This window comes from Gouania willdenowi, chromosome 16 (assembly GCF_900634775.1).
Source record: "Gouania willdenowi chromosome 16, fGouWil2.1, whole genome shotgun sequence".
Classification (NCBI taxonomy): Eukaryota; Metazoa; Chordata; class Actinopteri; order Blenniiformes; family Gobiesocidae; genus Gouania; species Gouania willdenowi.
Window position 1 is genome coordinate 674,763 of NC_041059.1, and position 14,420 is coordinate 689,182.

The window sequence follows — 14,420 nt, forward strand, 5'->3', positions numbered from 1 at the left end:
AGATAAACTAACGTCTCTTTGTCTCCAGCTGATTTTCAAACGCTGGGAGCGTAGAGACGCTGTGGGGCCACGGGTCAGTTAGAGACCCACAATAGTAAAATATCAGCACTGTTAGACGGAGAGAGAGAGGAGAGGGAAGGAGGTACCGAGCCACGTGTTCATCTTCTCTGAGCTGCAGTGCTCCAACAGAGGCTGAATCAGGACGTCCAGGTCTTCTTTAGGAGCTTCTTTAGTAAACTTCTGCTCACAGAGAGAGAGAGAGATGATGTGAGTAAATCAGCAGACATAAAACATGCTGCGTCAGCAGGAATCCACAGATGATCCTCAGAGGAGAACCCCTCCTCTCTGCACTAAACATGTCTCTGAGCTGTTCCAACATGGAGTCTGCGTCTGAATAGTCCCTCCTATTTCCTTTCCTATCCACTTTTCCTTAACCCTGTGTATGACATCATAGGGTTAAGGAAAGGTGTTAGGAGAGGAGTTAGGAAAAATCGATCATGTTTGTTTCGACAATCAGACGCACTTCCACTAAGTGACGTAATAATCAGGTTAGTGACGTCAGAAAATTCAGAAAATAGACTAAAAGCACATTTATAAACTTTCCACTGATATAATTTTATAAATCATAAGGTTTGAATGTGAATCAAAGGAAAAGAGGTTACCATGGCTACGAGGAACTAAAGGGAAACTAAAAGAACGTCACATTGAGAATGGTTGCTCACACTCACCTTCCACTCACTAATATGAATTATGATGAATAAAACATCATGTGGATAAAAATGTCAGTTATAATCTGATATGTCTTAATAATAATAATAATAATAATAATAATAATATATGGATTTCAGATTATTTAAAGTTGTTCATATTATTGCATTGGTAAATTACATGATCTCCGTCCGTTTTCACTCTTTGTGAGTTTCTGTGAACACTCAGGTGTGCGTGTCCCTTTAAATGTTGTTGCCACAATGAATTGTGGGTCATCATTATGTGGTCTCCTTTGGTAAAGGATGTATCAGTGTTTCCTAAGCTAAAGGAGGTTATAAAGGAAGCATTGAGCCTCTTTTCCTTAGCTTTTAGAGAATTAGAATGCTCCTTATCATGGCCGCCACTTAAACACTTCCGGGGGTGAAGGAACAGTGGATAGGAAAGGAGATAGGAGGGACTATTAGGACACAAGAAGTTTACTAAGTCTTCTAACAACTAACTGGATTTCTGATTAAACGACTCGTTTCTCCAAACACCTTCAGCCAACTGGTACCTGGTAAGTTTTATGTTTTTATAGTTTAGTTTTTATACATCCTAAGAAATTTCACTATGGTGATTTATGAAAAGGTGCACATATTTAGTTTATTATTAATACATGTAATTCTTTATTTCTTGGTTATTTGCGTGTTGCAGCCAACATGAATACGTGCCTGGAATGTGTTAACGTTGATTAGTTCAGCATTAAAATGTGTTTAATATTTAGTAACAGATTTTATGTTATATACATTTTCACTAGTTATTATTTATCATCCCTGACGTCATCATTTCTTCATCTGAGGCTCACACATTAATGATGACACAGTGATGATGTCATTAGTCTGTCACACAGTGATGTAGTGTTGTAATAGTCCAGACCGGTCTTGGTCTCGAGACCAAATTTTAAAGGTCCCAGTAAAAATCCAGAAAACAATCACCAGTAATAAATATTATCTTCCTGGTAAAGACAGTAGCTCTAATAACTGGTAAAATGATAAACTGGTGATATTACAGTCTGTGAAGGCTGGACAGGGGACGCATTTACTCTGCTTCTGGGTCCTAGTGCCAGCCGATCGGTGAAGCCTGTTCAGTTTACCGTGTTTACTGAGGTCTGTGTGTGTTTAATAAGTCTGTGTGTGTTTAATAAGTCTGTGTGTGTTTAATAAGTCTGTGTGTGTTTAATAAGTCTGTGTGTGTCCGTGTGAAAGTCTACATGTTTATGTCTCTGTCCATTCGATCTTTTCATTATATCCATGTTTTTTAAGGCTTTATTACATAATATCAGCTGTAGTCCAGGCCGTCGCCATCTTGGATTATGTCGTCACCAGCGCGTCATCAACGCAAGTTGCACTAGCACAGAATGACTCAAATAACTGTAAAGAGGTCTAATATTAGTTTATTATCTTTTTAAAGTGGTGTTTTTTTGTATCTTTAGACTCTAATTACATTTATGTATATAATATGTTCCCTACAATATAAACAGGTTCACAATATAATTATTTTTATAGTTTCTGTTTCCACTGTATCCATAATAATAATAATAATTCTCAACAAGAACTATTGATTGATTTGTCACATGACTGTTCCAGAGTTTGTTTTATTTAGTTTCACATCTACCTGTAGCTCTATGTTTTTTACACTGATGACAACTTGTTTGTAGTTTTATTTCAGAAAGTTTCATTTTTACAGTTACAGTTAGAAACCTTTGTTATTGAATATCCTAGTTATATTACAGCAACCAAATTAAACTGTATCAACTAAGTGAATGAAAAAGCCTTTACACAGGCCATTTTTATTAAAACTAAAAAATGATCTTGTGAAATCTGTGACCTGTTGACCTGAACAACTGAAAGAATCAGAATCGAGAATCGTTATTTCTTGGCAGAAATACTTTTAAACACTTGCTGTACATTCAGCTGACATAAAAATCTTGTTTTCAAATATGTAGAATAATTGTGAATTTATCAGTAGCAGTAGTAGTTTTAATATTATAGTTAATTTTTTGCAGGCACCTTCTTTGTCCGTCAAATGTATTTAAAATAAACTAAAATTAAAGAGAAAATGTTATTTAACTGTTGAACCTTGTCATAATTTTATTTATTTATATATTTTTTTTTAAATTGAAAAAAAAAATAATAATGTTTATGGTCTTGGTCTCGATGCATTCTGGTCCCGGGCAAGTCTTGGTCTCAGGTAGTGTGGTCTTGAACACTACAGTGATGATGTCATCAGTCTTACCTCCACAGTGATGTGCAGTGGATCCACAATCTGCCAGATCATCAGAGACAGGAAGTCAATGGCCAGCAGCACACCCACCGTAGCGTAGAGTTTCCATGGCTCCAAGTGTTGCTGTGTGACACACACACACACACACACACACACACACACACACACACACACACACACACACACACACACACACACACACACACACACACACACACACACACACACACACACACACACACACACACACACACACACACACACAGTCATCAAATAATCAGACAACCGTCCTTGTGCTTCTTGGGTGACTGGACACCAATTTTGTGTGTGTGTGTGTGTGTGTGTGTGTGTGTGTGTGTGTGTGTGTGTGTGTCTCAGTCTCTCACAGGCTGATATGAAGTCAGGGCAACGGTCAACGATCCTTGTAGTAATTGATAAACCTCTCCATTTTTTAATCAATTAATCTTATTAGAGGTTTTTCTTTATACTTTATGATCTTATTCAGTCAGTAACAGATTTACATGAATCTTTTTCTCTGTCGAATAATAATAATAATAATAATAATAATAATAATAATAATAATGGTGGAAACACCGTCTGTGTTACTTACAAGTCAAATGGAAAAAAACAGACAATTTGGCCCTTGGTATAATTGTTATCACTGACATATTGTGGCCTCTGGGTCAAAGTAATTACTAATAATTCCCTCTGATCATTCACTGCAAAGCTAAATTTATTCATGGAATGTTGAACCTCATCCATATTCATATTTATTCAATAAAAGGCTCAGCCCCTCATTCCAATGATTATCAGACATTCTCTGGCTGTGGCAGCGTGGGCTAAGCTAACATGCTAAGTTAACACACACAGTAAATCGCTACAGTATCTGTGTGTGTGTGTGTGTGTGTGTGTCTGGTGATGTGCCAGCGTCTGAGGCTTAGTGTGAAAGTTTTAAACCAAAGTTGTTTTATCAGCCACACACACACACTCACAAACACGCGCACGCACGCACGCACGCACGCACGCACGCACGCACGCACGCACACACGCACACACACACACACACACACACACACACACACACACACACACACACACACACACACTCCCCTTCAGAGACCACTGAGAGGCTTATCCTCCCTCGTCTCATTCTCTCCAAAGCAGCATCTCATCAGAGAGGCTCGTTACTCGTCATGTGGATAAAAACGCTTCATTCTGTCAACACGGAGGTTTGATCTGAGACGCCAACGCTAATCGTGTTGATTGGTTGGTCACAAAGAATGTAGTGAAGCCTCAAAACAGACCTGGGACACATGCAGCACCCCCAAAAACACTAAATAAACTACAAATACACAAAAAACTCCAAAAACAACAAAACTCAAAAAATTAATTAAAAATACACTAAACTGTTATCAAATGTATTAAAAATGCGGTCGATCTTCACACTGCAGGAATCTGATCAATAGTCTGATCAATAATCTGATCAATAATCTGATCAAATCAACATGTTACAGTGTTTATCAACGAAGGCATTTCAAATTAAAAGTGAACTTTATCATTTTCACAGATTTCAATGACATTTACAAGTGTTGGGAAAACTCCATGTTCCATGATCCCTAGACACACCCCCCAAAAATGACATAATTGCCCCGCCTCCTTTGCTTCAGACCACCTTCATTCATAGACTACGCGCTTTTGGTTGATTTACGCACGGTGGGCGTGTCAGGAACCTGGACCAGAGAACACGTAAAAAGTCCAGACGGGAGAATATGGCGCCATGTGAGGCGTGTCAGAGCGTGAGATCAGACCCACGGAGTCGCTGTACATTCAGTCAAAATGATTGATTATCACATTAATAATTCCACTGAACGCTTGACTTCAGTTTAGTTATGTTTGATTTATCAAAAGAACATTTATAAAGAAACTTTGATAGTTAAATAAATGAACAAAATGACATAAAGCACAGGGATGTGACTCCGTACCTTCTTCTTCTCCTTCTTCTCCTCCTTCTTGGTGAACAACGTGTGAACCCACCAGATCTTAGTGAACATGCTGCCATAGGCCAGACTGAAGCCCAGACCCAGCAGCCATAGACGGAACTACAGGGATAACAACAGGAAGTCATTAGGAAACACACCCAGGTATATATAACAGTACTATATATAACACTAGGGATGTAATGATTCACTCAACTCCCGATACGATTCTGGGATCACAATATGATTCTCTCACGATTTATTTTGCAAAATGGGACTGTAGTCAAATGATGACTGAAAAATATTGCTTTATTTTTTTGGGGAAAAAAATAGACAATACTGTATTATTTTACTTTTATTTTTCATTGTCAAAAGAATCCATTGATAAACTATTCAAAACAATGCAATTTAACTAAAAATAAATCTTGAATGAAATAAATAAAGGAATAATACAAATGAATAAGCCTATTAATTTAAATTATGGTTCTATAGTAAACAATGCAAAACTGCACAATAGTTCTTTTTCTTTTTAAAAGTGCAACTGAAAATGTATTTTGTGCCTTAACAATTGAACTTTAAAAAAAAAAACACAGTCATTTCATTGTATTTCCATCAGATATGTTTGGACCAGCAGAGGGCGCTGGAAACCCAGTGGTCGGTTGGCATGCAGTTATTCTGTGCAGTGAAGAAGAGATGCTATGCTAGCAGACAGAGCTAATAGAAAAACGTGACTTTTACAGATATTCACGTAATATTACAGATATTCTTTCGGTGCTAAAGGGGTAAGGAATCATTTATGAACATGTTTAAGAGTAGAAGGCGGCCAGAAAGAAAGTATTAGCAGATTCTGCCCGCCGTCTCAGCATTTGGACAAGAGAAGGATAAATATATATATTATGGTTAAAAAAAGTACTGCGATTCAATTTTCAGAAAATCAATATCAACCGTGATACCTATGTATCGATTTTTAACTGCCTTACGATTAATCGTTACATCCCTATATAATATTAGTATTATATATATATGAATGGAAGTATAGGTTCCTTTGAATTAATGACAGAATATTACTTTTATTTACTCATAGAGAAGCTGTTTGTTTGTTTTAAGTCATTTTGTGTATTTATTTCTTATTTTAATTTTAATTTAATTTCTGCAGTTTTCAGAAAACCTTCAGAAATTCTTCAGCTGAAAGTGTGTAGGTTGAAGCAAAGCTAATACACACCAACCTCATCACAACAAAACTAAACAAGGCTCTACATAATAGAAGACACACACAAAATAATAATTTAACTTGTATTACTATTTTTACAATATGCATTAAATATATACAGTTCATACATTCACATATACATACATACACATGCATGTATATGATGTATATAATATTAATATTATACTATTCCATATCTACGACACATTTATGTGTTTTTTTCTCTCATTTTTTGTGATTGTTGTGGTTTTGTACATTTTTCTGTTATTTTTTTATTGTTTTGGTCATTGTTTTGTGTATGTTCGTTGTTGTTTACTTTATTTTTCTACTTCCGTAGGCGTTTTATGTAATCTACTGACATTCTTTTTATGTTTTGTGTATGTTTGTTACTTCATGATTATTTATGTATTTTTGTGTGTTTTTGGAGTTATTTTTGTGTATTTTATTTATTTATTTATTTTTGTTGAATAACTAAATATATAAACTATGTTGGATTTCTTCTGCTTTGTGAACATTTAACACAACATAGACGTTAAATGTTGGTCATAAAATTATGAAAAGAGACGTCTTTCACCTGCACAATCATCACTTTATCACATCACTCCAAATATTTATTCTTCTTAGATGAACATTCCTGTTTGTCCTGTGGGCGTGTCATTGTTTGCACGTCACAATTAAGCAAATTCCTTGAAATAAACAAAGTATTTCATGACAAATTGGGGAAACAAAATTAATTTATACACCTATTATGAGACTTAATACACAAAATAACTCCAAAAACACACAAACGAACAAAAAGATACACACAAAAAACAACAACAAAAATAACAACAAAAATACACATAATGACAGAAAAATACATAAAACTACCAAAAAAAAATTAACTCAAAAGTGCAACAAAAATGCACAGAATATCAACAAAACACACACAAAATAACAAAAATAGATAATGACAAAACACACAAAATTACACCAAAAACACACAAATATGACTCAAAAGCACAGAAAACAACAACAAAAAATACTCCAAAAACACATAAAGAACAACATACACACACTTCCTTTGTTGTTTCTTGTGTTAATTCTCTGATTGGTCATTATTTAATTATGACGTGATGTTGATCATGTGACCCTCGAATCAATCACCTTTTTGATCAAAGCTCTGATGATGTCATTGCTCAGTGCTTTTAATGAGTTATTTCACTGATTACAGGTAAAAAATTCTGTGTGTGTGTCTGTGTGTGTCTGTGTGTGCGTGTGTGTGCGTGTGTGTGTCTGTGTGTGTGTTTGTGTCTGTGTGTGTGAGTGTGTTTGTGTGTCTGTGTGTGTGTGTGTGTGTGTGTGTGTGTGTGTGTGTGTGTGTGTGTGTGTGTGTGTGTGTGTGTGTCTGTGTGTGTGTGTCTGTGTGTGTGTGAGTGTGTGTGTGTCTGTGTGTGCGTGAGTGTGTGTGCGTGTGTGTGTGTGTGTGTGTGTGTGTGTGTGTGTGTGTGTGTGTGTGTGTGTGTGAGAGTGTGTGTGTGTGAGTGTGTGTGTGTGTGAGTGTGTTCATAATTGAAGGCTTTGGGAAAGCGACACCTTTGAGTCTCTGAAGTCATTTTAATGGATTCCTTTCATCAATAAAATCTAGTAATGATTGATTGGGAACAGATGGAAGTCTGAGCTGAGCCAACAGAGCAGAACACACACACAGACACAGACAGACACACACACACACACACAGACACAGACAGACACAGACACACACACACAGACACACACACACACACAGACACATACACAGACACACACACAGACACAGACACACACACAGTACCTGGCAGACCACGGGGAACTGGGTGGTGTGTACGTGGTGTCCGTCGATGCCCAGAGGAAACACAGCAGCCAGAGCCATCATACATCCCACTGCCGTCATGTTGTTCAGGTACGGCTGAGAGTTTTGGATGTATCTGAAACGCATGCACACACACACACACACACACACACACACACACACACACACACACACACACACACACACACACACACACACACACACACACACACACACACACACACACACACACACAGATGTTTCAATTCACGTCCTCGAGGGTGATTGTTTTAGATGTTATTAGGAGGAGTCAGAGAAAAAAGGTTCAGGACCCGGATTAAAGGCATTTTGTGCTTTTGCTTTGGGGGCAGCACAAATTTAGAGTGAGGGCCACATGTGGTCCCTGGGCCACCAGTTGTCTACATCATCATCTTAAAGATATAAATCCTTGTTTAAATAACAAAAATACATGAATAGGTTCCTCTGCTGTATAATCTATTTTAAAATAGAGACTAGGGATTCAATTTGTTTTGGAGTTTTTTGATGTAAAAATAAAACGTTTTGGAAGTTTTAGAAGTTAAAAATGATGGTGCAGAGATTGTTCTTCTGGTCTGGGGTTATGTCCAGTTATTTTATTGCAATAACTATACATGCATTGCTGTTTATAAAAGATTGTACTTCTTGTAGTGTTGACCTTTGACAGCATGTGGAGACAGGAGAAAAATAAAAAATAAATAAATAAATGTAGTCAGGAAGGCAGGGAATGGAGTCAAATGAAAAAAACATTTAACTAAAAAAATATTAAACCAACAAAGTAAAGTAATATTACCAGACAAACATGAGTATGCTAGAATTTTCCACACAAAGTACACATTACATGTTAGTTTTTTTTCTACAATAAAATATTTTATTGGGTGAAAAAAGTCTAATTTTTAAATAGAAACTAGGTCAAACCTGTATTCACAAGGTGAATTGTATTTGGCAATTGAAAATTAAAACTGCAAAATTTGTGGAAAAAAATTAAATATCATAAAACTGGTTAAAGTACACATTTCTGAATTATAAAAATTGTTCATGCAAAAGACATGTTATTGTGTGTATTTATGTCCCTTTATGTTGTTCTTTTTACTAATTCAACTGAAAGTAATAACACAGGAAAAACAGAAAACTGACCTTGACCTTCAATATGACCTTAAGTGAAGGTCAAGGTCACACATTGAAAGCAAATGTTGTTCAATGGTACCAGTCTGAGCACTGTATCTCAATGTGTGGCCAAGTTATAGAGAAAAAAGTTTCTTTTTTTTGTGACGTCATGAACTTTGACCCCTACTGATCTTTTTACTTGTGGGTCGTTCAGCTTTGGTCTGATTAAATAAACTTATACTATCAATAATGGTGGAGATGTGGAACATTTTGTTTTTTTACACTTGACACAACCTTGACCTTGACTTTGACTTTGACATTTTGGCTCCAAAAAAGGTCGACTGCACATCCTTGACATTGTCCCTATGAGATACATACGTGTCATTAGTGCTGCATTAATAATCTATAGGAGGAGTTCCACCACAAAGCAATTTCAATTGCTATATACTGTATAACAATAGAGATTATTACTAAGGAAAATATTTTTGGAGTTTTTTAAACCATTTTAAAATTAAAAATTTGGGTACAACAATGATGATGTTTAATAATGGAGCATATAACAGAAGTTCAAAATGATTGGTTACAGAAACAATTGTATATTCTATACGATTCTAAATGTGGACTCAAATAAAGGGGTGTGGCATGACACTGACATCAAAGCTTTAATGAGCCTGTGATTAATCTGGATGTTATTCCATGGGAATGTTTGGCTCCTAACGAAGCAGCCGGTGGAGACTTCCTGGTTGAAAACATTGGATTTGATCTGGCTCACAGTCCTGACTGAGATTACGTTTGAAATATAATCAAAGCTGTGAAAAGGCCACAGAATCCCACAGGAAGAGACGGATTAAAAAGCTGTGCAGCGCCACAAAAGATGAGAAAGCAAACCTCGTGATGAGCTGGTGGACTTAAGGGACCTGAAATCCCTTCGACCTGCAGAGTCACACATTAAATACGATGTTATCGTGTATTATATATATTACATACGCTGTTAGGGAGACATCACAGGTTTGAAGCTCGGTTGAAAAGGCAGATATTTGCATTTATTCTGGGGGCAAACACATGAAACCAGGACTGGTTACACACCAGCGTCGCCTCGTCTGAGTTTCCATTAGCCTGAGAAAAGTAGCTCGCAGCTATTTCTGCTCCTTTCAGCTGCTCTCAGTGTGAGAGAGAGATGAGTTCTAATGACATGTCATTTCCATTCAACGCTCACATTTTTAAGGCTGTTTTCGCTCCTCAAATGTGTTCCACACACCTATCCATCTGACACACATCTATCATCTCTGTGCAGCTTTTTCACACACTGCTTTTACCCTAAGTTACTATTTCTATATGGATTTGTCTCTTTATAAAAGGTACAATAACAATTACATTTACAGAGACAATGTTACAAACGCTTCAACCAGTTAAAGACAAATGTTTTAGGATATTTTCCATTTTATTTTTTATTGAGAAATGGACACAAAATAAACCCTTCCTGACATATTTTAGGACATTATTACACATTTCCACACTTCTTTTTTAATGTCTATTTTGTCAAATGTAGCAAATGGCTGGACAAGAAATCCAGCGCAAAATCTCACGTGATCTCGTACGTGATTTCGGCAAATTTATAATGTGTATAAATATAACATTAATAACAATACTTAACAACTGCACAATGTTCCCAGCACACACACATGTATTCAGTGATCAAAATTAATAGTGACAGGAAGTAATCAAGAGGATTGGATACACCTGAGTGGAGACAGGAGGGAGAAACACAAGACTGTGTTGTAAATGTTTCACTAACGTACTACACACACCAGTGGTTCTCGTCCCCCTTATGTCTGACTACTACATTTACTATAAGTAAAACAACATAGATCATAATAATAGAATGAATGAGTGAATAAACACAGTTTAAAGAATCTCATTTAGTAAATAACTGAATGAAACACTAATGAATACATTTATTTCTATAGTTTTTATTATTCTTACTTCATGTTCTAATCAAGATCATCTATCATCATTTTGTGTGTTTTTTTGTGCATTTTGTTGTTGTTTGCTTCTTCTTTTCATTATTCAGTATATTTTTCTCTTATTTTGTGTGTTATTGGTGTCGTTTGGTTGTTTCTTTGTTATTTTGTGTGTATTTTATAGTAATATTTCATATGATTATCTGTTTTAACTAAAAGTAAACATTATAAAACCCCATATTTTAATACTTTAATTGGTTAATGAAAATGATCACTTCAAAGCCTAAACTCAAAGGGACTAAAACTCACCGCACGTTTCCGTTGTAGATGTTAAAGGTCAAACACACGATGCCCAGCAGGATGCCCAGTCCGGCAAAAACAGAGACGGCCGCGAAAAGCTTCTGAGACAAGAAGCGGTACTCCTCTATCACCACCGTCCTGTCAGCTGGAGGCCCCGCACCTGAGGGTGAGAACCACATACATTAGTCACTCCCACATCTGAACGATAACTCACTGGTTTTCAGCTCAAAAGGAATAAATAATAAACAATGGAAATTATTAAACTCTAACACTGCCAACCATAAAGATATTAGTCATCAAAATGGTTAAAAAATGTACATTTATTGGGCATCGTAAAAATTACAAAATGTTCAATCACATATTTTAGAAAAGTAGTAATGAGGTAATAATAATAAGCAGTAATCTTAAACTGTGGGCTGAGGACCACAGATTGAGAACCATTACCATAATGTCTACAGGGCAGGTTTTATCACAGCAAGAAACGCAAAACTGTGATTAATGTTTCATATTTTGTGCATTTCTCTGTAATTTAGTGTACTTTTGTTGTCATTTTTGTGTGCTTTTTAGAGTTGATTTGTGTTACTGTTATAGTATTGACTATTTTTCTTCTCATTTTGTATAATTTTTTGTTCTTGTTTAGTCTATTTTTCTTGTCATTTGTGTATTTTTCTTGTTGTTGCTCTTGTTGGATGGATCAATCTGTCACTGAGAATGTTAATGTACATACTATTTAATTTAAATGTTCACCTGCACTACTCATCACTGCACTACTATATTATTATTATTATTACTAGTATTATTATTATTATTATTATTATTATCTTATCTTGTTATTGTTATCTTGTCATATTATTTCATTTAGTTTTGCACATATTAGTCCAACTACTGTTAATGTTTACATTATTAGAGAGAGCACAGTTCACCAAGTCAAATTCCTTGTGTGTATAACATACATTACATGGCCAATAAAGTTGATTCTATTCTATTATAATGGAATTTAGAAATGTATGGAAAATGAGTTTAAACTGGCAAACAATGGGCATGACAAATAGTGAATGTGGTAAAATTGGCAAAAATAATCCTGAAATCTGGTGAAAAGAGGTTAAAAGTGACAATAATGGTCAACATATGTGACATTAGGTGTAAAAGTGGTAGAAATGGTTTAGAAGTGCTGAACATGTCTGGAAAATGATGTTGAAGTGTCAGAAATGGGAGTAATGTAGCAAAAATACATTAAATGGGGTCCTGGCCCTAAGTTTGAGAACTCCTGTGTTAGATGAGCTGTTCTTTGTCCCTTTAACAGATCCCTGTACGTCTCTGACGCAGTAGCAGAACATGTTATCGTTGCTAACACTGATAATAACTTCACACTAACACTCTGAGTGTGAAGGCGACAAAGCCAGGGTTTAAACTCCCTCACATTTCACCTTGTTACACTTTAACACTTTCTGCTGCCAGGCCTCATGACGCCTGACCAAAGTGACGCCACTGCGACGACCTGTTTGAACACAGCTGTTAGCATCGCTAGCAGCGTTAGCATCGCTAGGGGTCGTGAGACACTGGAAGGGGGTCGCCAGATGCCTTCAAGAAACTATGAATATTTTTTAACAATTTGAGCCCATTTTTGCTTATTTTTACCCTTTTTCTGCAACTACACCAAACTCATTAACGAAAAAAAATATATATATATATATATATATATATATATATATATATATATATATATATATATATATATATATATATTTATATAACATTGTGTTCATTTAACCACCAATGTACAGGTTAAATATGTATGTTTTATGTGTGGCAAGAAATGAGTAATTAGCATGTGTTGATCACATGATCATGTGTTATTATATTCATGTTACTTTTTATAGACTTTCATATACATTAACTATAAAAATCTACTTTATAAACATTGTGTTCATATAAACTGAGATGTGTAAGAATTTGAAGATGAAAGATACGGTTTTATTTATTGATTTCAATGTATTTTATTTTAAACTGTTTTTAAGTTTCCATTTACATGATCAATATAAATCAAACATTATTCTATATAATTCTAACTGTATATAATGTAATCCACTGTATTGTCTTCATAGAGAAGGTCTTTATGGCTCCAGGAGGACTTTAATCCAGGTGAGATGAGGTTCAATGGTTCCTTGTAGAGTAAAGGTTACAGACCCCTGACCAGGGGGAGAGGGTTAGGAGACCCCACTATCAGAGCTGGACCCTCTCAATTTAATTCCAGTTGGTTATGCAGCATTTCTGCAAAATAAAAATATGTAACCTGTTGTTATGCTTTACTGTTATTTAAAACATTTTTGTTACGTCCTTTAAAATGATATAAAATAAATGACCTGTTATTTCAGCCACTGATTGAAAACTTAATATTGACACTAAAACATTTTGCAACTATGTCTCGAATCACTGTCAGTCTTTACTTCATACAAAACTACGGTACGCCAGTTAAGTCAACTATTCATCAGCATGTGTGGCTTGAAAAAAAAGGTGTGACCAACGTCATAAAGTTATTGTAGAGCTCTGCACTAGTACAGTGCAGGTTAGAAGTAGGGATGGGAACCGTTCCCACTAATCCTATTCCTAGAAATCGTTTCTTTGGTTGCTTGTCAATTCTGCTTATCGGTTCCTCTTATGTCGCAAATACATAACAATAAACTCCTCCAGGTCCTGTATATTGTGTTTATGCTAGCACCAAGTGAAGCTCCTCCCACCATATAGTTGTTTACTGTCCACCATACAGAGAATCCACCTCCTCCACCCACAGCTGTGCTGTGTTTGTAGCGTCTCTGTTGCTACGCTAGTCACTTCCTGGTTCTGTACACTCACGCTAAAGTTGCTTCTTGCACGGACTTCCCTCACCCAATGAGAATCCATAAGAGAATTGGTAAGGAATTGAATCAATAAGCAGTATTGATAATAAAATCAGAATCTCTAAATTCTTATCAATTCCCATCCCTAGTCGGCTGTATTCATATAGTAGGAGGAGCTTAGTAGAGTTATCAATTATGACCAAATGAGTATGT

General features: G+C 35.8%; 1 protein-coding gene across 1 annotated transcript in view; it reads right to left on the reverse strand.

Moving 5' to 3' along the window:
* Positions 1–14,420, reverse strand: part of gabbr1a (gamma-aminobutyric acid (GABA) B receptor, 1a) — a 113,909-nt gene that overhangs the window by 14,730 nt on the left and 84,759 nt on the right. The window contains exons 16-20 of the mRNA XM_028471833.1: positions 11,380–11,530; positions 7,970–8,102; positions 4,953–5,069; positions 2,983–3,093; positions 147–240 (exon numbers count right to left, since the gene is read on the reverse strand). Coding sequence (XP_028327634.1) covers positions 147–240; positions 2,983–3,093; positions 4,953–5,069; positions 7,970–8,102; positions 11,380–11,530 — 606 coding nt within the window. The remainder of the gene's footprint in view (positions 1–146; positions 241–2,982; positions 3,094–4,952; positions 5,070–7,969; positions 8,103–11,379; positions 11,531–14,420) is intronic.